Raw genomic sequence first — 25,745 nt, 5'->3', positions numbered from 1 at the left:
AAAAGAAAAGATGAGCATTTTAAGACCCCCAAAACACACCATGCTTAGAATCAGCAATTAGACCTCATTAGAAACGGTTCTAAAGGAAAACACAAGGACAAAGGAGAGATTATTTTTCCTTCAGCAATTTAATATTAGCAGATATTACTAAGCATTTAGCTATCAAAAAAAAAAAATCACAAAATAATTGAGAAGCAAATTTCTTACTTGTGGTATCTAGAAAGAAAAATAAAGCATTATTTTTTTTATTATTAAAATAATTTTGGGACTATTTTAGAAAAACCTGCATCAATCTTTAACTTGGCAGATGTCTGTTGTTACTCAGACAGAAGGATGGGCAATGCCCTGTTAATACACGTGAAGGAGCCTGGCACACAGGTATGGGAAGATGAAGGTTTCCTTGTCTGGTTTTTGGCACAAGGGTAACGGACCTCTTGGCAAAGAATTTTTCCTATTCTTACTTCTCTCTCATCTACCTGCTCTTAAAGGACATGGAAACCTTTCTGCTTGCACAGCACTCAACAGAGACAGTTAACGATTACTCAAAGAATCATGTCTTCGCTTCAAAATATATTAACACAGTTCGAGGTGAAAGGGACCGTTTCAACAAGTTATTTGTGTTTCCAAGAAGCTTTCAAAGTTACCACTAGTTACCCTAGTTACCACTAGGGATCTCCGTCCATCGAAAACAGCAACAATTCCATAACATCGTCCTTAGAATTCGCATATTTGGGTTGGTGTTTTTTCAGCCTACCTTCAGTTCATCCTTACCTGGATCAATTACTTTTATGTTGTTCTTAACATGAAAGAAGTTTGAGACATTGAACTTATCCAGGTTTGTTGGATCCTGAAAATAATAATAATAATAATAATAATAATAATAATAATAATAATAATAATAAATCAGAGAGCTTGGTATGCATCTATGCCATGCAACAGACTAGTTTTAAGGGCAGACACCACCATAATAAACAGATAGGGAGAGACAGAATAACTTCCATACTCCCTGAACCACAGAAAGATGAACAAAATATAAAGCAATCAACTCCAACCGACATCAGAAATGTGCCAGTTCACAACAGGCTCCTTATGGATCTGGAATTCAGCCCCAAATATAATATTACACATATTTTGCCTACAGAAGTTACTAACAGGACTAAGCTGAGTCTTGCCTATCCTGGTGAGAAGAAAGAATGAGGAGCAGCAATCCCCTGTTTTTTTCCTTCATTCTGTGGTTTGGTCTAAGATCTATGCAAATTCACATTAACTATCTCCTTCTATTTATAACAAGTGTGCCTGATTTGCACATGCTCTGCGAACCTTTGAAATGCATTTCAAAATACAAATAAACCTTAGAGCAAGTCTTTGCAGCCAGAACGGGTTTGATTGTTGGTTTTTTTTTTTTAATAGTGAAATCTCCGCTTACAGATTTACATTTAAAAATAAAAAATAATAATAAATAGGCAACAAAAAAGTGGTATTATGAAAACTCTGTTGAGTGACCACTCAAGTAAAGCAGTAAAAATACAGTCTATTAAATGTGAGTCTTCATTCTATCTCTAGGCAACTTTATGCATACCTTTGACCTTTTGTTAGAGAGAATAAGACAAGGAATGCCTACTGGCGATCTAGGTTACATTATACTATTATTAAATAGTCTTCAATCCTCTTCTTAGAACAACTTTAAGGTTTTCTCCTTGAGCTTCTCTGCAGCACAGAAAGGTCAAAACATCAGCCCAGAACACCCGGTCATTTCTGGAAATTCTATCTTACAGAAAACAATTTAAAGTCTAAAATACCAAAATATCTTAATAATATGCAGTAGTTTTAAGTTCAGGATAAAAAAAAAAGCAACTTATTATGCAAAGAACTATGATACTGGCATGAATACTATTATCCCAAATAAATTTAACAAAGCTTCCAAGACCACCGCTGTTAGTAAGAAGTTGTGACAATTCCATCCCTGCTAAACACAATGATTAGTACAAGCAGAGCTGGTAGCTCCATCCCTTATTAAATGATCTAATTATGCCTTTCATTCATCCCTGAAATGCTTCCACCAGAGAGTGCATTTTTAGTTTTACTGCTGGTAGTAAAACAAAACACATTTATGAAATCAAGCTGTGTGATTCTGAACCCCAGCAATGACCTCCTGGCTTTCTGCTGTCCCCTTTCCCAACCACCATGTAACCATTTTCTATGGCCTCCTCCCCCACTATGCTGCTCTGGTAGATCTTCATCAAGACATGGACTGCAAAAAAACCTTAAATCTTTAAGATCTTGCATTAGAAACAGATCATCTTTAAGTAAAACTACTAAGGAACAGGAAATTTGGACCTGTTTTTAAGCATTTTTTGTATCCTCTGCCACCGGCATCCGTGTGTATTCATGACTTATTCCCTCACATACATGTTTATGTATGAATAGAGATAATTTCAGCCCTGTTCTTTAACAGTCAACAAGACACATGGAGAACATCTGGAGAAAGGGCTCAGGTTGCCTCCTCCCAAACACTCCTTAGGAATCATGAGCTGCAGCTTTCCCAGACAGAAATCATGGCCTTGCACATAAATGTACCAGCTCAAAAGGTGAAGGAAGTAAGACTGCTTACTCTTTCCAGGAAAGGGAAAAAAAACATTTGTGTATTAAGATTAATAGACACAAATGGATTTATAGCAATCCACATGTCTGCTGTTCATGGCAAAGCAGGACTGACTCCTGAAACCAGCTTTACATGGATGGGAGGGAGAGCAGGAGGCAGCAGATGAACCAGGAAACACCTTCACTATATTCCTCTAAATAAAGCTTCTTGATTTACTGATTTATTGACTGTTTAAAAATAAATAAAAGGACATCACAACCGCCAGTGCTTTATGAGACCCATTGTTTTGTGCTCAGGGTACCACGAATCCGATTAGTTCAAACTGTTTTCACATCCACCGTTTGTTCAAACATTTCCCTGGCTTAAGCAGCCGAATTGCAGGCATTGAGCAACTCCGGCAGAAGTGTTTACAGTCCCCTTCTGCGCAAGGGGTTTCTCAGGGCTCTCCAAGTCACCACTAACCTGCCCATATGCAATTCACCCATTACGGCACAAAGGACAAGAGAGGCCACAGGGCAGCTCCCTCTCCTTGCAGACCGCAGCCACCCATCTGCTTTCTGGGGGACCCAAGACAACCCCAAGCCCCAGAAGTGAGACCAAGGTCCTCTGCACAAGCCTTCATCACTTTCACATGGGCATCTGCTCAAATGGAAACCTTGGCAAAGGTTTGATTTACAGTGTTGTCCCTTGTGTTGCTGATTCTGTGAAGCACGAGGGTCACCCCACGTTGAAAAGGCAGAGAACCCATGTGCCTACTCCAAAACCGTTTCCCTCTGTGAGTGGAAAAAATCCCTCAAAAATGGTTCTTCAAGTTGAAATTTGAGCTTCATCTTACACAGGACACCTAGGACATATCCAGTTGACATATTGATTCCTCCCTCTAAAATACAGCATCATGATACACTAGAAGTTTGGAATTAGACAAACGTGCATACTAAGTGTGACAGTACTACAATAAATACTGAGTTAAACACAAGACATCATTTACTTTTATCATCTCCAAGAGCAGAAATACACCTGACCAGTCCAACTTGTGCTGCAGAAGACACAGATCATTTCCTTACTGATGGTACTGTGTCCTACAATACAGGACACACATTCTTTAAAGGTAGGTCTATGGAAATTTTACAAGTGCACATGTTCTTTAGATATATCACTTCAGGAAGAGAACTCTCTAATCATTAATAATTAGCCTGCCAAGTTCTTGTTGCATCCATGACAGTTACTGGGCACAGCATCAGAGCAGTCCTACCAAGACACCGCAGCGACAGGCAGATGGACATACCCGCTTCAACAAAGCCTTCAGCTCTAACGAATTAATGGTCTCTCCTGGTCAGAGAAAGGCTGGACTCACAGGGATGCTCCAACACCTGCTAAGATAAAGGCCTGAAGCCTTATCTTCAAACAAAAAGATTTAGAAATGTAAAAACCATCCTACCTCCTCATGATGATAAAGACTGAGTCTGGGCATGTTAAACCTAAGTTCCAAATGATTTTAATAAAATGACATGACCATTTTCCAAGCAATTCCCAGATGACTTTTAAACTTTGAAAACTGTATTTACAGATAAATAGTAGTTTTAAATGCAGCCTTGTCAAGGACTTCACCTGGGCTGGAGAACACCTACAGTTTTGGATCTTCTCTCTGCAGCAGGGCCATACTCTCTCTCTGACCCTGGGGCTGCTATCGAGCAGTTCAGACACCAACCATGTCCCAATGCGCCGCTTCTCAACCAGCCACTCTCCACATGTGTTGGTGCAGGATCTGCCCTCAAAGAGCCCTCACCCGCCATGGAGAGGAAATCTGCTCTGACCTTCTGTCACACAAAGAGCAAACGAGAAACAGCCGAGGAGTGAAACATCAATTAACAGTGTGCAGCTCAGCTTCCTCCAACTTAGCTCATTAGTTATGCTTCCTGCCACAAACGCCAGCGGTGTTTAACAGCTTGTTGGAAACCATGTCTTGTCCACGGCTGGTTAGGTTGTACAGAAACAATAAAAATTCAATAAGGAAGCACATAACAGGATGAGCCTTTTTTTCCATTTAACAGCAGCAAACCTGTTTCCATTCTACCCAGGCTTTTTGGTTTTTGTCTCTAGTTATTTCTCCCAGGAATTCCCCTCCATTTCTGTGGTGCAAAGCAGACGCATTTGTTAGCGTGCATCTATCAGGAAAGGTTCTCAGCAGGCTGCCAGCAGAGGACTGTGCCTATTAACGCTGGCACAACAGGGTCGGGGGGGTTTATTGCAATTGTTCTGGCGAAGAGGAACAGATCATCCCTGCCCCTGCTCACCTGTGAGAGCCACACTTCTCACACCTCCCCTCCCCTGCCAGCATGCAGTACAGCAATAGCTTCTACAAGGTTCCAAGAGCAGGAATCGTTTCTTGTGTATCTTCACAAATTTGAGAGCCGTGGTTTCTGGTTTGTGAACAGAGACACAGCGGAGGATGAAGAATTTAAAGGGGATAAAAGGGGAATTGTTCTTATCTCTTCTGAACACTTCCTACCAAACAGGACACGAAAGCAGGGTATTGTGGCATTCTTACTTTGCTTACCTCAGGACCCTCTCCCACTTGTGATGGGAAGAAGTCCCCAGGACTGCCCAAGCCCACCACTGTGTCCAGAAAGGCACTACCTGACCCTGTGCCTCTCTGTGCATCGTGAGCTTAAAACCTTTAAAACAACTGCAAAGTGAAATGATGAACATCAATCTAGCAGAATAGGAAGGTAAGAACACTGCAAACAAGCTTCAACAATACCAGCCTTCCTATTACAGTATAACTAATACATCTTGAAGTACTTGAGCTGTCTGACATTCAGGACATTTGCAAGGGATGCTAAGTGAGGCTGAGCTGGTCACCGTTCAAGGTGAAAGAATACAAATGGGTTTAGAGTTATGAGAAACACAGACAAAATACAAAGGTAATATTCCTTTTAGAAGAGATATGAACCAGTACAGTGGAAAGAAAAATTATCTGAAATAATGATAAACTGCAAGGAGAGAGAAACTTGGACAAAAGTATCAGCTGCAGTGTAGGGGATGGAAAGCCTGACTTGAGTTTATGGCAAGATCAAGCAGCCAAAAAAAAGGAAATTTCAACTTGAGGGTAAAGAGTTACAGTCTAAAACCAATGCTGCTATACTAAGACTGCTGGTGTCTAGGAAGGGTTTCATGTTGAATAATGTCATGTGTATTTCTGTCATTATCAGCAAGATATTAAACCAGAATCCATTACATCTTTTGCCTGAATAACTACATTCCAGTTTTGGTAATGGGCCCTGCACACCAGGATATAGTATCATCCTTTACCTCCTGCCCTGAGGGGCTGGATAATATCGCCATATGTTGATGAGAACCTGCCATGCTCTGCCCCAGGACATTTGCATTTCAACAGGGGAAAAAAGGAGTTTCTGTTTATGTAAGTGCAGGAAGCACTGTGGATTCCTTTACAAAGAGAAGCATATCAAAGATCTAAAATAGCATCATTAACAATTTGAGTTCTGATTTTGCTTTTTTAAGTTCCAGATCAAAAATAATTTGTCCTTTTTAAGAAGTAAACTTAATAGCAATGGGACACAAATAACTATCAATAAAATAAAACCAACCAACGGGGATGAGATGGTGTTCACCAGAAAAGATAGCAAGGGTAGATTATGATTAATGTTTGACTGATGTTTAGCACTGAGAACAGAACAAAGTAATTTATGCAATTCTCTCTCTTCTGGAAAGAGCAAATTGTTTTTGTTTTTAATTATATACATTAGGAAAGAGAGGTCAAGATTGAGGTCAATTGCTCTTCTGGTCAAAGGACATCCCTAGCAGCTGTAGGATTGCTCTCTATGTATCAAAAAGCAAAAATGTGATCATACAAATAATCTGTTAACATACATTATTAAAATTCTCCACTTACATTGTATTTCACTACCAAACACAGGTACCCCATCTGACTCTGACATTCAGAGTCAGCCTCTGGAAATGCTATTTTCTATTGATAAACACAGCTATTACAGACAGTCCTACTCAGTTGTTATTTGCAAAGCAAAGAATGTGGGGGGTTTTTTATAGCAACTTCCTTTATATCTACCTTTTTGGCAAACAGCAGGGTCAGTGTTACCAGCTCACTCCCAATTCCAGCTCTCTCAGATACCACCGTACTCCATTCACACGAGGGAATGGGAAAACAAAAAAGTGATAAGTTTCAACACAGAATTGAAAGGTTTTTAAGAGAAGTGGACAGAGCTCCAGAGCCACAAATTGAAACACAACAGATTGCAGTCACGAACTCTGGCTAAGAAACAAAGCCACAGGTGGCAGCGCTTGGCAGCGTGAAGCCACACGCTGCCTGCAGCCCTGTCAATGTGACAGCTGATAGAGGAGACATTGCTCTGTCTCTTCATTTTCATCAAGAAAATACTATGAGAAGCTAACAACAGATTGCTATACCACATATACACAAGCAATTTTAATACCCAGACTGGTCATACTACTGTAGGTGGTGTTTTGGGCTCGACAAAGCAAGTCAGGGCAGCACGGGAACAGGAGAAATCAAGGTGAACTTGCAGGTTTGCAGCGGGTGTTGTGCAGCGCACGGGACGGCTCTTGGTTCTCATTCAACACCCCAGAGCCATTTTAGCCTGGTTGTTGAAAATCCTTTTATTTTTTTTCAAAAAAAAAATATTTAAAAACCAATTGGGTGAAGGGTCAAACTTTAGCTGGTTAACGGCACATTTAGATGATCGAAATCTCTTCCAGTCCAACCCCAAGATGGGGGTCGCTTTGCTATTTCTAAACTTATTTGAGAAGAATATATACCGTAAGATTGTACACTTAGAGATAGAAACCCAAAAAGAACAGAATGAAAGTGAAAAATATTGATAAAAATCCACATAGGAATCATCTAAATTGCTGCCTATTGCACTTTGAGATTTAGAGGACTATAGTATCTCTTTGCTTTTATGACAAAAATTAAAGCTAGGGCTGTAATAGAAACACACTCTTTACACATACATTCAATTCCAAACCTACAGAACACACCAAAATATTTTGAAATGACTGCACATTTCAATTATTTCTTAAAAATAATTTGGTTTTCCATACTGATATACAGAAACATTTTTAGTCACTCATGTTGTCCTTTTTTCCTGTTCCAAATCCATTAGCAACCATGCAGTTACATTCAAATAACATTCTGTTGGGAGCTTTCAATCTGAAAAAGCTGTGGGTTTTGCTACCATTGGATTAAAACCATTTTACTTTGCTGCATTAACTTGAACAGCCATAAGCACAAAGGAATAGAGGAAAAATATTTATAAACATGCTGTTCAGAAGGGAGTGGGGAAGGAGGGATCCATTACATTTAAATTTAGACATAAATGGAAAATATTTTTCTATTCAAATTAGACTGTATTAGTCTTGGCTAGTGGCAATTAACTGTTCGTGAGATGCATACTAACTCACGACTCCAATAATAATGATCCTTAAATGTTTTTCTCCTATTTTGAAATCATGCAAGCTTAAAAATGCTTCATTTTAAACGTAAGTTTTAGATCTTTTGACACTAAACTTCAGCTGTAAATGGGTATCTGCTACACTCTGAAATTTACAGTGCTGTTTTAATTCAGGTGTTAGTTCCTTTAAAATCAGTAAAAGACCAACATTGGCATCTATTCAGAAGAAAACCATGGCAGGCAAGCACTTAAAAGAAAATCTGGTGGATTGCTGCTTATTTAGACAAACTCTAAAAAATGCTTTTCTGAAGCTCTGAGTCTTTTAGGCATCTTTAAAAGAGTAAGATGGACAATCAGCGTCAGACTTAACTTCCTTTAAGTTCATATACTTCACATTCTAAACCACATTTCTTTTGGTAACCCAGAGCACGCGCTGCTGGCTGTCTAAAGCTGGAGAGTATTCTGGATGTCTCTTTCCCTTTCCTCTACCCAATCTTTTCCCAATGCACTCCTGTGTACGTCTCGCAATAGATCAGAGGTGTCACAGCAATTTTTCAGGCAAGGTTAGCAAAACAAAACCAACAAAATCCTATGTGTATTTTCCTGCCTAAAACTTAAAATTATTCACCAGATCTTCTATTCAGTCGGATACAGTGAAATAGTGAGGAACTGCAAATACATTTGTCAAAATTCACATTTTTACATAGCATCCTTGACTTTTTCTGTGCACGGCTTTTTTTCTATACTTTATTTTACAAAGTTGAACAATCTGCTTATCTGCAAGGCTCACAATAATCACTCTAGAGATCTGTCAAGCTCTAAGTTATACAGCATCTTTGTGGCTCATCTGGATAACAAAGAGAATACAGCAGTTCACCTTCTACCCGTCTCCAAGACACACACACACAGAAAATGTTTCTCTGTTCAATATCCCAGATTCCTGCTCTAGCGGTGTACATAGCACCATTCCATCCTCTGCAAAAAAGCTGTATTGCAAGAAGTGTAACACAGAGAAAAGTTTACCTGCAGTGTCACGATGTCTTGCCGAGTGAAGGGTTCATCTGTTAAAAGATCCTTGTAGCTCTTTGGTTTTATGTTCAGCTGCTCGACTGCCTAACAGCCAGACAAAAGACACATATTAAAAATTGTACACTAATGTATAAATATTACAAGTAAACACGTGATGCTAATAAAGCCCTAAAGTACAAATGATAAAGAAAACAATTTCACCCTTCATTCTCAACTGGCAGCTGCAATATTTTCATTGTGTTCTTCAACAGATGAGAAGCTTTTGTCTTTCATCCCTACAAAACTTGAATTTTGTGGTTTGGTTTTTGTTTGGTTGGTTTCTTTTGGTTTGTATGTTTTTTAAATAACCTTGCACTCTCCTTTCCATAGTTATGCACATCATTTTAACCAAACTCATTGCAAAAGTGCTGCCAAAATACAAAACTCCTGCTTGCAGATGGTATAGACAGGCAGCTTCAACACAGGGTCAGCATCTCCCCCATTGCCAGCACCCCTGGGAGACACGTGTCCTCTGCCCACCCCAGCCTGCAGCAACGCTGCTCTTCACCTGAGAAAACAAAATGATGCTCAGAGCAGCGGTGTGTTATTTCTTGGCGACAACCAATGCAGAATAAATGTTTTGTTGTTATAAACAAATACATCACGCAGAGAGATGACTGTGGAAGTCTACCTGCACGAAAACTGAATCTGTCTTATTCCCCCAAGTGCGCTCTGTTCTCATCAGATGGAAGTGACAATGTTTTTCTAGTACCTCCAGAAGTCCATAAATTAATTCTGTGCTTATAACAAGCCGATAAATGTTATTGCTCCAAGTGATACACCATATGAAAAACAGGCCCTCTTGGCACAGCTTGTTTAGGAAGCCCAGTATTACAAATTGTAGCAAACTGAGCAACAGTTTTACAATAACAACAAGAATTTAACAAACACCACCCTGAAACTCATTCTTGCCTTTTAACCACAGCAATCACGCTTCCAGAAGGAACAGAAAATACAGTTCATTTTAACCTAATCTTGACTGCTCTCATAGCTGGAATGAAGACAATCCAACTACAACGGAGCAAGTTTTCAATAACTTGATGAATCCAGCTTTTCCCTGATTGCAATGGTTTCAGCTTGTTCCTCCCAGTATCTGAAAGTCCTACCGGAATCTGCCATGAACAGATTTCAAAAAGCAGATGTTTCGGTGTTCAGACTTTTTACAACACTGGACATGGATCCATTAACTGAAGGATTTATTTGCCAATGAAAAATAATTAAACCTTGCTTTTACAGTAAGGATTATGCAAACAAGTCACAATTAAAATTCCACCTGAGTTCACACAAATGTTCACAAAACACAAATAAAAACGCACTTCAAGTATCCATTAAGGCATTATCTGCTCTTTCCCCTGCTCCAGTTAAAATACTCTTTTTTATTCATTGATGTGAATAGAAATGAGGCAATTTGTGTTTTGGTGATGACTCTGTATCAGAAAGAAAGATGACAGAAGATTTGTCTATTAATTCAGCTGCAGAGCACATAAAAAGTACTCATTTTGGTCTACGTGACTCAGTGCATGCAGATTAACTTAGGAAAAGGTTTTAAAAATATCTTTTAAATCATATTCCAGGGATGTCCATATTTTGAAGGCAAAAGTCAAACAACAATTTGTGACATTAGTTCATCTCTTTGCACTTTAATTTTCCTGGTTGTAGAACAAGAATAAAATGTACCTACCTTTCTAAAGCATTTTGTGATCTTCAATGAAATAAATCAAGTATAAAATATTAATACTGAAATGCGACAGAGAACCTACCTCATAGGCAAACACATTTCCAGTTGTCTTGATGGCCACAATATGGGAGTTATTGGTGAATACCGTAAACAGCACTGGACAGTGGTATTTACCTGATGGAGGGCAAAAAGTTTAAATTCAGCATGAAGTCCCTGCAACTGTTTTGAGATTGTTGATTTCTATTATCTCTTTGAAGAATATCTACTTCAGTTTTTCATATAATGTGTAACTTCAGTGTATATTTAATGGTGTTTTAACTGCACTTTGATTCTTCAGTGGCAAAAAAATAACATGAGAAATATAAAACCAAAAATGAAAATGCTGTTTTGAAATCTACTGTTTTCAATTCCCCAACACAGAAATGTGTCCAATTTACTCGATACCTATGAAGTACCGCAATATAGGTGTTATCATTATAATCAAAGCTCTATTGACTCTAAAGCCTGTACCTCGCAGCCTGCCCAGTGTTCTATTTTCGGTGTTGTTCCCAGGAATAAAAGTTTAGCTTATATCCAACAGAAAAGTTCAGAGCAGTTGTTGTGCTTTTAGGAAACAAGAGCATTTTGTATTCAAATGTGGCAAGCAGAATGCCATTAAATCTGAGCACGTTATTCAATAAGGAACCCAGCGTCTGCTCTAATCAAGCTGTGAATTTTCCCAGGAGGGTCAGCATAAATATTAAGCATGTCAACAACAAGCAAACTGATGGAAGGCAACGTAGGAGGAAAAAGAAAAATGCCTGGACCATCTCGGCAGAAAGCAACTAGAAGAAGGTTATTAATACTTGTTCAGTTTGCTAGACCTGGGTGAAATTTTTGAAATAGGTTGGGTCTATTTGGTTCTTTTTTCCCTAATTATCATCTGAAAATCAAAAGCAGCAGGGAGACCAAAGCATAGGCTGCTCACAGCACCTGCACAGACAGGAGAGACAAACACCTATGGAGGATTTACCGATTAACTGATCAGCCACAGAGGCTCCCAGGCCTCCAGCACGCAGAGGCCAGCGAGGGCTGTTTCTGTTAATGCCACCAGAGCTGAAGGAAAAGCCTTTGCCACAAAGGGCTGAAATACAAGAGGAAGTTTAGAAAGGGATTTTCAGAAGTGGCATCAGGGTATGGGCCAAGTGATGGATACAGAAACACGCTGGTAAAATGTGAGGCCTCACTCCAGCTGCATAAAAGAGAGCGAGTCACCATGTTTTCAGCTCTAGCAAAAGCAGAGCTGCTGAGGGCCCACACTTGTTCATCTGGATAGATGGTACTCAGCTAGGAAGGGTCACTAAATGGAAAAAACTGCAATATCTGAAGACCTTTTTTATTGTTTAGGTGTGAATAGAGAAGATCCTCCATACATACCAACCACTCTACATGTTAAGATTTAAAGAAAAGTTTGCTGATAGACAGAAACGCAACATTTTACTCTTCCTCTTTTGTTGCATCTTCTCTTGATCTATTAATGACACAGCATACACCTTTCCAAGGAAAAGGCTTCAGAGTCTGTGTGGCTGCTGTCATTCCACTCCAGCATCACGAACTGGACTTCTTTAAGGAAAGCCAAATATCGCAGTGTCTTTCAAAAACCTTGGCCAATGTGACTAATGATAATTTTTTAACACTCTGGTCTTGAGACAGGAAGACAAAGCACAGAAGAAACCCACCAGCTAGAGAGAAGCCCTTGTAGTCTATGGACTGTTGGTAAGATAAGGGCAAAGACATTTCAGAGTTGTATTCCCACCTAATCCTTGCGACTCTTGTTTAAAAGAAAAACCATTATTTGCCTTGCAAAATACTATTTCATCTCCACTGTTCTCTTTTATCCCTGGCACCCTCTCTTAGATGGCAGGTTTTATATCTTTAACCCTGCAGAAATAAAACATGAGGCTGCTTTCTTGTGTGCTGCTATTCATAAAATCCCATGTGTTCATTTAAGTTTAATTCATCTTACAAACGAAAAGCTGCTCAAAACCAAGGGAGCAGAAAATAATGCCACAGGCAAGTTAGAAAAACCTAACATATTATGGAAATGTAGCCTTTTCTGAAAAATTTCCCTAAAGTAAATAGTACCTCACTGCAGTAGTAGCTATAGTAAAGTGAAATTGGTGAATAATTTACAGCCCCGCAGTGTAAAGAAAAACAGATATTGAACTTTAAAAGTTGTGTCACTCGCAAGCAGCAGTTATTCTACTCAAAAAATAAAAGCCACAATAGAAAACAAACTACGTAACTTAACCATGAGTAAGACAAACCAGGGTTTATTAAAGCACTCATTAAGAAAAACAAAACACAAACAAAAAACAAAACACACAGAAAATTACTGCTCTTACCTTCACTGTTTTTAGCAAAATTCAGCTTTATAAGTGATTTGGCATCTAGTTTCTAAAGAAAATGAAGCATTAAAAAAAATTAATCACAGCAGAATCTAACCGTGGAAATAAAAGGAAACTGTAATATCAGTGCTGGGATTTTAATAGTACATAATTTATTAATAATATACTGCAAGTTGTCTGAATCATCAAAACCCTGGGAATTTAAGTCACAGACAGCCCACAAAAACAAGGAGCCTGAGAACTGGGATACGATTGTTTACAGTGTTGTAGTTTGACACAGTACAGCGTGAACCAAGTGAACAGGCTCCAGAAGTTGTGCAGCACTGTCTTCGCACAAACTGAAAGGGGAGTTTGCGTGAAAAGCCGAGACAAAGATCATTGCTGCTGAGCAGCAGCGACACTTCAGAAGGGACCTCTGATGAAAGTCATACAGCCAGCAAACCATTCTGGCAATCAAGCTCACTACCTTTTCTGAAATAACTGTAATTTTTCTTTTACTTCAGGAAATGTGGAGTCCATAACATAACTAGCCATAATGAAGAGAAATGGAGGCACGAATTCTCCAGAGAGGTGCTTGGGGTGAGGATGGCAGACAGACCCAGGAGGGATCTTTGGCCAGTTAATCCCCAGGTAACAATAACAATTCCATGGAAGAGGGAACCGAGATGGCAGCCGGGGTCGGGAGGTCCTGCAGGCTGATGAAGTGAGAGTGATGCTCTGCCCTGCAGAGGGGACACTGCAAACTGGGCTGACTCCTGCTCCCCCACGCTCCATCAGAAGAACATCTATGGCATTCTTCTGCTGCCCAGAGGGGCCTCCTGACACAGGGAGGGAAGAGCTATTGGGCTGTCAAACACTTCTGGATGATCAGGTTGCTCCCTACCCAAGACATGAAAGCCACAAGCATGCCCAAAATAACCGTGTGCCTTCAGTAACACGACAGGGCAGGCCCACGTACGCCAGTCATTTAATAGGGTCAGGATGTGATTTGGGCACACCATGACTGGAGTCACCCCACCAGCATGGTTAGGTGGCACTTGACGGGGGCACCCAGCTGGACACAAAGTCCAGCCCAGCAAGGCACAAGGCTGAGGCAGGATCTCAGATACAGGAAAAAGAAACAAAACCAAACCCTCTGATTGTATCAGCTGTCAGAGACAAGTTTCACTGCCAAATTGATCCTTAAAAGCACACAGAGCACAGGCCTTTGAAAAGAAACAATCGGTTCTCTTCTCAAAACACACACCTGAACAGTTTAGGGAGGTTTTTATAACCCAGACAGCTCTTTAGAAAAAGCTATGCGTGGAGACCTGCCAGCTGCGGTGCCGACACTGCTAGTTCAATCATTGTGGCAAAGAGCGATAACAAAATCATGTGAAACCAAGTCAGTGGACTTTTTCTGCCTAATCGAAATTAATATTCTTGGTTCGGAGCGTACACGTTATGACAGCTGGACTCATTCATTTATAGGAAGGCACTTCTCAAATTGTTTGCAGCCAACTGGCAGGCTCGTTTGCTGACAGAAAGGTAACCATCTTTCTAATTTATTAGTGAGAAGAGCAACGAGGGCTAGTAGGAATAAAATAGGGAAGGAAAGGGAAGAAAGAGAGCAGGTTAGATTATACTTAGTTAGGCAAAGGCAGACCAGTGCCGCTATTTTTCCTTAAGTGGATACTCAAAAACAATCAAACAAACAAAAACCAAACAAAAAAATCCCCCAAACAAAAGACAACAAACCTGCACACTGCTGGGGTATGAAGAAAGACAGCAAAGGCAATGGCAGCTTGTGAAACGACTAAGAGAATGCAGAGCTTTATTCATTTATTCATCTTACTAGAACAAAATTGCCAAAGAAGTAGTAGGGGAACAGCAGAGTTGCCAAAATGAACATATGATCCTGGACAGATCTGTTCAACCTAAACAACTTATTAACACAAAGCAGCATCCATCTGTGCACATGTTGTGCAACAGCCCAAAAATTATGTTCCAGAAAAAGCTTCTTTAGAAATACAACTGCTGGAAACATTGATAATTTGAAGAAGGCCTTTAAATTATCTTGCTGGCAGACTTGAGCTATCCCCAGAACACATGAGCGGATCATCTTTAAACGAAAATGGAAACAGTTCCCTAAGAAACAATTTAACATGACTGAAGATTCAGATTTATACCTTGACAGAAATTTAGTGGAAAAGACAGACTAAACTGCTATACAGACTTTAAAGGTAGCAAAAGCTGCAGTACACTGTTTCATCTGTCAACGTGTGATGTATCGTTAGAAGTGCTGCCAAGCTCTCCAACTCTCACTCCATGCTCAAGAAAATAGTATGGTATTTCAGGTCACATTTTTCCATACTATGGAAAAAGGTTAGTTTTCAGCATCAATTATTCACGGTGCATCAGCTGCTCATGGTGGCATCTGCTCCACACTGAGACCAGCACTTATATAGTCTTATATGTCAACAGTAAATTAAAAAATAGTGATTTTCATATAGGAGTTGAAATACACACACTGCCTGGAGTCATCTTCCAGGATGAGAACTCTATACCGAAGTGCTGCATGAACATTATAAACTTCTATCGCTGCAGATCGTCCTCCCATCAAGCTTGTGTTGAAGACATGACCTTGGCATGTCAGCTCATGCCCTTTGGAGCAGCTCTGCGCTTCGGCTCAGCCAGCAACAGCTTCCTATCCAAGCACTCCCATGCTGTATCATGGGGGAACTTCCAGCTACTGATAAAGGATGATGCTTGTGCAACGTATTTATAAGAAGGGATGGAAACAGACTGAGAGCTCTATATGAGAAAATACGTGGGGGAAATATAATTAGAGCACCACCTCAGAAATGTTTTGAGAAGTTGATTAATGTGTCTTAATGCATGGGAAGACAAGAGGGTGATTTAGTGTTCTGTCAAAGGAAAGCTTTGGAGCACTAGAACAGCCAAACCAGGTGATGATCTGCTACAAAGGATTGCCATGGTCTATAGAGGCAGCTCAGCGCCGGAGACCAGGCACCTGCACATGGAACATCCTGAGTCTGCACACCGCGACTTCGAGTAGGTCCAGTTCTGAAAGACCTACAAGTTACACAGGAAACCATGAAAGAATACGATAAAGAAAACCTATATCATTTTTCCCCCCTTTCTCCATTTCATATGAAAACAGGGTTATCTTGTGTGTGGGTAAATCTGCTTTTATTTATTCTCTATCAAAAGTCAAAGCTTTCCAAGCACCATCACAGTTTGTTGCCATGGAAATGACCATTATGCCACAAACAGGAGCCAGTCTTCACGGGAAGAGACAGCATGAGTGAATGAATCCTAAAATGAGTTAAAGCACTTGTTTTCACGTATTGCTTATCACTAATAAAGCATAAGGGAGCTCAAATATTGCATACACAGCTCAAGTTCAAAACCATTTCCAACCTGATTTTCCCCGACACACATCTACCATCCAGTTTCAGCCAAACTCCACTGAAGAAAGCAAGGAAAAAACGTTTATTACAAACACTTGATCTAATTAAAATTCTATATTTTTAACAAAAACGAAAGGCCACAAGCATGCACCACTTCCCCTAAGCAGAAATAAGAGCTGCATATTCACTTCTAAAAATATTTTATGCAAGAATACTGGAAAGCAGACGCATTTCACGGCACGTAGTGCCAGCTGCTCCACAGCAAGGAAGGGCTAAAAAAAACCCCCTAAACCCAAACCCCATACTAGCTTTTTTCTCAGCTGCCTCCCCTCTCGCAGGCACACTTCCACAAAGGCAGCCAAGGCTACTTTTGGCCATGACCTACTTGCTCGCAGCAGCGAGAAGCCCCAGCGCCCCGCACGCTCTCATCTGTCAGCTGACAGCGCTCGTTCCTGCGGGATCTCAAAGGGCAGCACCCTTTATTGATACCCAAAGCAGAGGTTATTACCACACGTAGGTTAGTGGGGCACTGTGGCAGCTCACAGATGAAGTACGCCGATTGTTTCCAATTAAATCATTCTCTGTCATCGCTGTGTGTCTCATGAAGATATGACCTACAATCCCTGTGCATCAATTAGTTACACTCTCTGAATCTCTTTGCTCTGTGGCTGCATGTTCTTGTTGTTAATGAGGCTCTGACCCTGTTAGATATGCACCAGCCTGAAAAGCAATCAAAATGGACTCATTTGATTCTCTACCCATACATGGGTAGAGTTGGTGACGTGTGGCAAGAGTTGTATTTAGTAAACACAGACCTTCCCACTCTATCAACAGTAATTGAGTTAGCGTTAAAATGTTTGATGCCTGGGAATCAAACACCCTTTTGAATGGCCTTTGGCAGGAACACACGATAATCCAGTGAAGCCATCATGGGGAAAAATTCATGTGTCATGTCTGAGCTGGTTGACAACATGAGGACAAAACCATCCAGGGCTGGAGAGGCCATCTGGTAGGTTCTCATCCCACCAAAACAAGCAACACAGAGTTACCTCAAATGGAATAGAAGGCCAAACCAAACACTGATATTAAAACACAGCGTTGCCTACCAAGTACCAAATTTAGCTTAACAACAGCAAATGAATTCTGTATTAAATTATTTGGTTCTGTTAAAGATGAGACCTGCTACTCTTTGCATACAACTTCACATTTTAAGAAGCTCTCTTATAATGTTCCCTGCTATAAAATCTTCAAGAAACATAGGGGTATTGAATGTTTGAATAGCATTGGAATAACTCCATGTATACTGTTGCTTATTTCAGATCTTGTAAATTGATTTAATGATGATAAAAGGCACTGGAAGTCCTCATCAAGGCTACACATTATGGGAATATGATTGGAAACATCAGCACTTGTTAAACAACAAGATGAGCCATCTTTATGTAGTTGAATATCTCATGAAGAATTTGGGGTCAGCAGTCAAGAGGACAGAATCGTCTCATGATTCAAAGTATCATTTCTGTGCTCAGTTCAGCAGCACAAATGCTACATATTTATCATATGGACAAGTGTCTACAAAATGCTAAAAAGATACCCTCAATTCACATTCCTGGATGAAGCTGCTGTTTAACTGCAGCTTTCATCTACTACTGGACTGGTATGGAAACGGACACAAAAGATCCTTCATCACCCACTTCCAGACCACAGTTTTCCACATTTAAATTTTAATTAAACTGACACCATATGGTCACCAAAGCCTTGTCCAGAGAATCATAAAGATATGCTTGATAACACACATGGCTCACAGATACTAGCAACAGTGTTGCTCTAGCAAAGAGCACATTAACAGAAATTACCATGAGAAAAAGATGTGTAGTTCCATGTGCAAGATTAAACCTGCAGTCTTAATGCAGTCAGAAGTCTATCAATCCAGAGATCCACAGCCAAACACAATATGGTTCATCGAAAATAAAGCTCCGCAGAAGCATCAAAAAGCTAGTCTCCAGTTTTAGTGAAAAACAGGCAAGTGAGGTTCTGTGGGAAACCTCATGCTGCATCTCATTTAAGGCTAGAGCACTACACAGCTGCTAGTTTTTCAAGTGTCACAAACACAAAACCCCATCCAATGTGCCCACTGCCACCAAAACACAGAAAAGGAGAAAAAAAAAATAAAAATGAGACCACCTGTTCGGTCTGTAAAACCTAGATGTAAATACTTTTTTGCTGTAAGGGAAATAATGCATTAGGAATAATGCTAGACACATTTATGTGCCTGTGTGCAGAGCTGGCTCACTGGATGAACCACTGTCCATCACCGGCACAATCCTCACCAGCAAGGTGTGAAGGGGGCACGGCAGCTTGGCCAGTGACTCATGACACTGGAGGGTGTTAAACAGCTCATTTTGACAAAGCACTTGAACAGTAAGTCTCAGCAAACCTCATCCTTGCTCTCCCTGTTTGCCAAAGACATAGGGAACTGAAAAATAAATCCCCCTTTTAAGGCTAACTCTTAGCGGTGCTGGGTGCGCTGCTGTTAAACAGATACAGCTTTGGAAGAGAAGCAACCAATTACCCACATATTTGTCAGTAACAAAGGAGAGTGGGCAAGTTTAAGAAAAACCAACACAAAAATCTTCCAGGTCATCAGCCTCAGCAGGACCTTCAGCCCCCTGACCCCCCTGTGTTTTATGACCATTTCCAGTTATGACACACGACTTTCTGGTTGTTCCTCCAGGCAAGAATCATGTCCTCATATGTTTCTATCCAGGGGCCTTGAAAATTTATGGTCACTAGTCAAATATTAACTCATTTAGACTGTTCACTAAAAGCTAATAATTTCTGAAGCAAATGAGGTAAGACGACACGGTTCAGTTGCTGCATATTGAAGAGTTCGTCTCCTTCAAAGTGGATTCCAGGCAGTTGAGCAGCAGCTTGTGTCTGCTGCCCCTAGACAAAAATGCACCTGGAGAGAGATGCTCAGGGATGATAGCTGTAACCACCCTGCCAGAACGACTCTTACAGGCCACAGAAATACAGGCAGCAACATTCAAGTGGAAACAAATAAAAAGAAAAAAAGAAAAAAAAAAGAGAAAAGGAAAGACCACTGCACATCCTGCTTCTGAAATGACCCAAACTATCAAGAGAAAATCCAACCAATTATCGTATTCTGAAAGCATCGTTTGTGTCTCAGTGCATATGCTGAAACCGTTTTCTGTCTTATGCTATCACGCGTTATATATCAAAGTATGATCAAAGTATTTAAGGAAGGGATTAGAAAATCTTCTCACCGCTGTACCAGGCGTTCACCCAGCATTTACTGTGTATGCCAAGATTAACTCTGTTCAATGAAGATAAATTAAAGTTAAACAGATGCAGAGAAGGACAACTGTGACCATTTATGGTATAGAGAACTTAAAGGCAAAAAGATCATGTGACAGGAAAATACAAGTCTCAACAAGAAAATGTCAAGAAAGCATTAAATTCCCCTGTCCAAATACACAGCTGTAAACACTAAGAGAGAAGCACAATTTTGGCACAAATACAAACGAGACTAAGCTGGTCAAACCCCAGATTTACAGAAGATATCTATCAGACAAAAAACCATGAGCAGAACCTCTGGGCAGCCGTAGCAGCAGCAAAGCGAACCCCGGCTCCGGACAGAGCACGCGGTCTGCAGAGCAGACTGCGAGGAGCCGAAGGCCTCGGAGAGCCTTCCAGTTTTCTGTTCCTCATCATTTCACCCTTCTTTCTGCAACACACGAAAACCACCCAAGCTGGACTTGTCTGAATCATTTTTCAACAACGAGGCTTCCCTTGGGTTTATTTCTGTGAGCTTTGTTCTCCGCTCTGCAACAAGCTATTACTCACTCACAACAAAACTGTATTCCCCTCCCCCAAAATGTTTCTTACAAATAAACAAGAAAAAACCTCTCTCCTTCACTTCAAATGTACAGGAAAAAATATGGTAGGTTTAATAAAAGGGGGGAAAAAGGGGACAGTTGACATTTAAACCTATGCAATATCTGAAGACTTGACTGAGTTGCATCAGACAATTTAAGAAATACACTTTGAATTTTGAAGCTGAAGATGTACCGACTTCTTCTGACATGCATGTGAAAAGCATTATTTAGAGAAGAATTAAAATTCTCATTTATACATCAGTTATGCTACAGCCAAATGAGACCTGAAGCTACTGACCCACCTAAATGATCCCTCATTTCCAAAGCCCCAAGGAGAAAACATAAGAGACTACTTGCATTTCAGGTGCTGTGCTCTCATGTTGAGAAAAAAACCCAATGAAAACGAGATATGTTTCACTCCTGAACTTTTGTACGTAACGAAAAATATCTTAATTGGTCAAACTAACTTGCTCTTAATTAGATAGTCCCAACACTTCAGATATGGGAAACGGATGTGGAGATAGCCTGCACAGCATTTTCTTCTCAATATTGTCTGTCTAAAGAAAGAAGGCAAATGCTCGTAGTAAGCACAGTCTCTTTGGAAACAGCGAGAGTGAAGAAAACTTTTCTAGAGAAAAAGATTGAAAGTCACAAGGAAAATCTGACTCGTGCTGCAGTGTGCTGTCTTTAAAAGACCAACAAAATCCTAAGGTAGCATTTCTACCATGACACAGAAAGGTCTAACCAAGCACTCTGAAAATGCACCACGTTGGACATTATCTACAGCTATTACATTTTCCTGACAATGTATTCCAACAGCAGCTACTGCTACGCTGGCATGAGAGAGGTCACCTTTGAAACACAGCTCCTTGCCTGATGACATCCACTATTTGCTGCTCGTTATTTAGAAACACACCTGGAATAACACGATTAAAGCAGCAATCTGCAGTAAATTGCCACACAGGCCACATGAACCCAGTTAAAAGCCAATATGGATCACATGAAACATGAACTTGTCCTCTCCCCTGTTCAGGCCGTTCCACTCAACTCAGCGTTGGATGAGTTTTGTTTGTGATCTTGATCTTGACGCCTCTGACTCAGCAATGTATAAAGCTCGCGCACACACTCACAGGAACCCGTTCCCCAAACACACGGACCCTGTGCTGATTATCTGATAGAGATGGGGAGCAATTTGTAGCGAACTATAAGCCTGGGCTGGAATTCCACCTGTAGTTTAACACCTGTTCCTACAGTACTTGATATTTCTCACACTCCTGACATGCTGCAGTTTCTTTATGGAGAATATTGCAAAAGAATAAAAATACCCAAGCCCTCTTTGTCATTATGTTCACTTCTTGGATGAAGAAACAATTACCAGTGCTTTCTATTTCTGTATCTGTGTTTTCAAAATACATACATGGTAAAACCACTTCTGTTTAAGGAAGTTTCACCTTTGCTCTAATTTCTGCATCCTTTTCAGGCAGGATTTCCCTTATTTAGACGGCCAAAGACTTTTTTAGTGCATTCAAAAAAAAAATGCTGTGAGATTGTTTGTTCGTTTTTAAAGCGGGATTAATACATCCAGTGGCAAAAAAATAACCGTCTCCATATCCTCTCCACTACCCTGGCCAGGAAGCTGCTTCTACCTCAAGACCAGCAACTGATTTCTATAACACTGACTGAAATCTGGTTGATCAAATTGAAAAGAAACCATGCTTTGACAAAAAATGAAGTAACAATAGCGACCAGCATTTGGCAGAAGAATTCGCTAATAAACGTATTTAAGGAATGTATTTGAGAAGGACTTTTCCAGAGCTTTGAAATAACAGACTCCATTGCAATTTTTTTCTTTCGAGGGTATGAAGTGATTGGTTTTGAAAGGAGCTGTAATTATTCCAGTAAGCATCATCCTACCAACCTTATTTCAAACCAATTATTAAACAATAGAAAAAGGGCACTGCTTACGTTCCTAGTGAGCAGTGCTGGAGCGAGGAGTGTCCTGTGCATCTCTCGGGGCTTTCAAAGTGTGGGTCAGACAGGCTTACTGCATGCGGCAGGCACCTGTACTGCCACAATTATTTGATCATATTGGTCATCATCTCACCCCAAGGCATTCTCATTTGGTAAATACAGGATTAAGAGTGTGGGAGAACACAAATATTTGTCTTGTACACAGAGCAAAACTTCGAGGAGAGCTCTATTTTTTTAAGAAGGCAAATGTCCTACTGGGAAAAGTCAGAGATTTTCAGCCTTCTGACTCTGAAACGACTCCTAATTTTCCATGTCAGTGGCTGTGACTTCTGCTTTTTTACATGCCACAAATTCCTTTTTATGATTATCCTCAGAGGCAGCCCAAGCAAAAGGCTTTCTCAACCCTTAAAAAAAATCTCAGAATTTAAAATCTTTCTTCTTTCACCCAGTAAAAAGGTAAAAACCTCATGACAGCTGCAAAATAGCTCTCTCTGGCCTGCAGGTCTGGACCCTAACCTTGCATGAGACACAGCACAACACAAATTGTGTTCTGCCTCATTCAGACCAGAAACGTGACCCCTAGTCTCAAACACCCCTCACGCAGCATCTTCAGGCCTCTTAACCTGACTCTTAGGCATATGTTAAGCCAAAGCTAAATTAAGTCAACTGAATCCTGTTTGTCCTTCAAGACATACATATGCAACAACTGCACAGCCTCACGTGGCCCTTTCCATGAGGATTGCCTCTCTGGGTTATGCAGGGTCAGCAAACAAACGGATTTTAGTTTGCTCTGAGCCGTGCAGAAAGAATTCACATAGGTGAGCCCTCTATATGACTTTAAAAGTAGATGCACTTAGTCACAAAATTGACTTTGGACCAAGGCCCTAGAAGCAAACACCAGAGATTAACTGACTTTCAGCTGTCCACAAGAACCTAATTCCCACAGAAAAGTGGGTACAAGGGACAAAGACCTTAGCCGCTCCAGATATAGGGGAAGAAAGATATTTGCCAAGGTTACAGAGCCCTGAATGGGGCTGAAGTACAACTGCAATAACCTGGGCTGCCCACATGCGGTTAGAATGTCACTGAACCAGAGTGGAAAAATAGGTATTTACATCAGAAACATTACAACGCAAAAGAGAAAAATAGCTCAGCCCACACACACCATATCCATGCAAGAAAGAACAATTTCCTTGAAATTGCTGTCAAACGGCACACACTGATACATCATCTGTTCATATCTGAGATTCCAACAAACCAGACACACTCTGACCACTCTCACTCCTTGGAAAGTGGTGCTGGGGAGCACAGCTGGCTGGCTTGTGTGGGCCTGCTGGTCAGTGCGGTCGCAGCGCCGCCGCACCAAACCTCCTGGCAAGCTTGCAACTATCTGCAAGCCCAAGAAGCCAAAGTGCTGTTCTCAGTAAAAAGGAATGAGCTAATTATGGCCTTCCTCTTTATTTTACGCAATTTCAGTGTAAACATAAGCTAGGGCAGTGTCCTGACAAAGCTGCCAATGCCATCTGACAGCCTGTAGCTCAGCTGCAAGGGATGCACCGTTTCTTCCAAAATTCTTGGGGTAGTAATAGAGGTATTTTTACCCCAATGCATTGTTAAAAAGGGGGGAAAAAGTCTAAAGTTACTTTCTGGAATAGCTCATGGGAAACTCAATGGTCAATGGTGATTTGTTTCTCCTAAACAGCTACTGGAGTCCAAACTGCACCTCAGGTGCACATTTAGAAAAGCAAGTAAAAAAATGAACTGTAAACCATAAACCATAAGAAAGTATAGGGAAGGAAAAAAATTGAAATATTTTAAACATATCAAAGAATAACTGTGATCTTGGCATTGCAAAATTTCTTTGAAAAGCGTGGCCCAATAGTTCAGGACTTGGAAGAATTAGAGAAGCTGCCTGTAGATCAGTTCACAAACATCCAATTAATAAAAGACAGGCACAGTCCTACCTCCTGGGAGCACTGCAAAGATAAATATATTAATGACTGCAAGGCTCTCCAATTCTCCACTGAGGGGTCTACTTCAGAAATAAGACAGCTAGACAGAATTAGTGAGTACCAAGGGTGCACCGTTAACAACGCCGTTTCCAAGTAGCCTATTGACTTCTCTAAAACATTTGGCCTGTAGCAAACCGTAACAATAGCAGTATAAGCCACAAAGGATTTCATTATTTTTAACTTCAGGACAAAAAAAAATTGAAAAATTCTCCAGAGCTTCATCACCAATGACAAATCATCAACCTCTAAAGTAACTTCATAAGGCACCACACAAAACACAGCATCGCAGCTAACCTGGCTCAGTTCCTTTTGAAACAAACCCAGAGTCTTAAGTCTCTGTAAGTCACCGACTCATTACAGAAAGTACTCTTTCTGGTTTCCACAATAAGCAAGCTGTACAAGTGACAGAAGTGCACAAATAATGACAGATTAAATGGTGGGCAGTGCAGCCTAGAGATGAACAAGCTCAACTCACTGACTTCTTCCACCACCCACCTTGCCTTGTCCCAGCACCTCCATCCCCTTCCTGCCCAACAGCATCTTCCCACTCCAAAAACCAGAGTTGGTCCTCTGAGAAACAACCTCACTCCCTTCAGCCCACTCTTCCACCTATAGCTCCACAGGGCTGGATTCAGCAGGGCTGTTTGCTGTTCTGGACAACAAGCATCTTTTTTTCCAAGTGGTCTGGAACACCTTTGTCTGCTGGAGGACAGAGCTGTACAGCACAATTCCACCACTGAACACAAGGGAAGAAGAAAGGGCTTCCCAAACGGGGTGATACAGAGGAAAAGGGGACACGTGTAGAGGAGAGCGAGAGGTGCACGGCAGATCAACTACAGACGCACAAGTCTGGGTAAACTACCAGATCTCAAAGTCAGACTTAATTTGAGCATTTCTGGCTCACCAAGTTTATTCTGCACCACCTCCTTTTCTCTGTATTACACAAGACCACTAGACACATTACACTTCTTATTTAGCATTTACCCAAAGTAATTTTAAACCACATCATGGTTCACAGTCTGAAATGAGAACAGGTGTCGTGGAGCTGCTCCGAGTGAAAAAATTGATCTGGCAACACCCCAAAACTCCCAACCAATGCACAGAGCAGCAAGGTGGTGGGAGGCTGGCAAAACCAAGTGAAACAGCTGTAATTCCGTAACTTATCTACTACATATTGGCCTCTTCATGTGTGAAGAAAGACCTTCAATCTTCTCTCCATCACACAAACACACCTGCAGTTTGCTGTAACTGAAGACATTTGGGTCTCA

General features: G+C 40.7%; 1 protein-coding gene across 1 annotated transcript in view; it reads right to left on the bottom strand.

Annotated features, from left to right (window-relative positions):
* PPIL2 (peptidylprolyl isomerase like 2) overlaps nt 1–25,745 on the bottom strand; it is a 71,453-nt gene that overhangs the window by 41,914 nt on the left and 3,794 nt on the right. Inside the window, exons 6-9 of the mRNA XM_065033074.1 lie at nt 13,183–13,234; nt 10,881–10,972; nt 9,076–9,165; nt 772–847 (exon numbers count right to left, since the gene is read on the bottom strand). Coding sequence (XP_064889146.1) covers nt 772–847; nt 9,076–9,165; nt 10,881–10,972; nt 13,183–13,234 — 310 coding nt within the window. The remainder of the gene's footprint in view (nt 1–771; nt 848–9,075; nt 9,166–10,880; nt 10,973–13,182; nt 13,235–25,745) is intronic.

This window comes from Columba livia, chromosome 17 (genome assembly GCF_036013475.1).
Source record: "Columba livia isolate bColLiv1 breed racing homer chromosome 17, bColLiv1.pat.W.v2, whole genome shotgun sequence".
Lineage (NCBI taxonomy): Eukaryota > Metazoa > Chordata > Aves > Columbiformes > Columbidae > Columba > Columba livia.
This window is presented reverse-complemented; position numbering and strand designations above follow the sequence as displayed.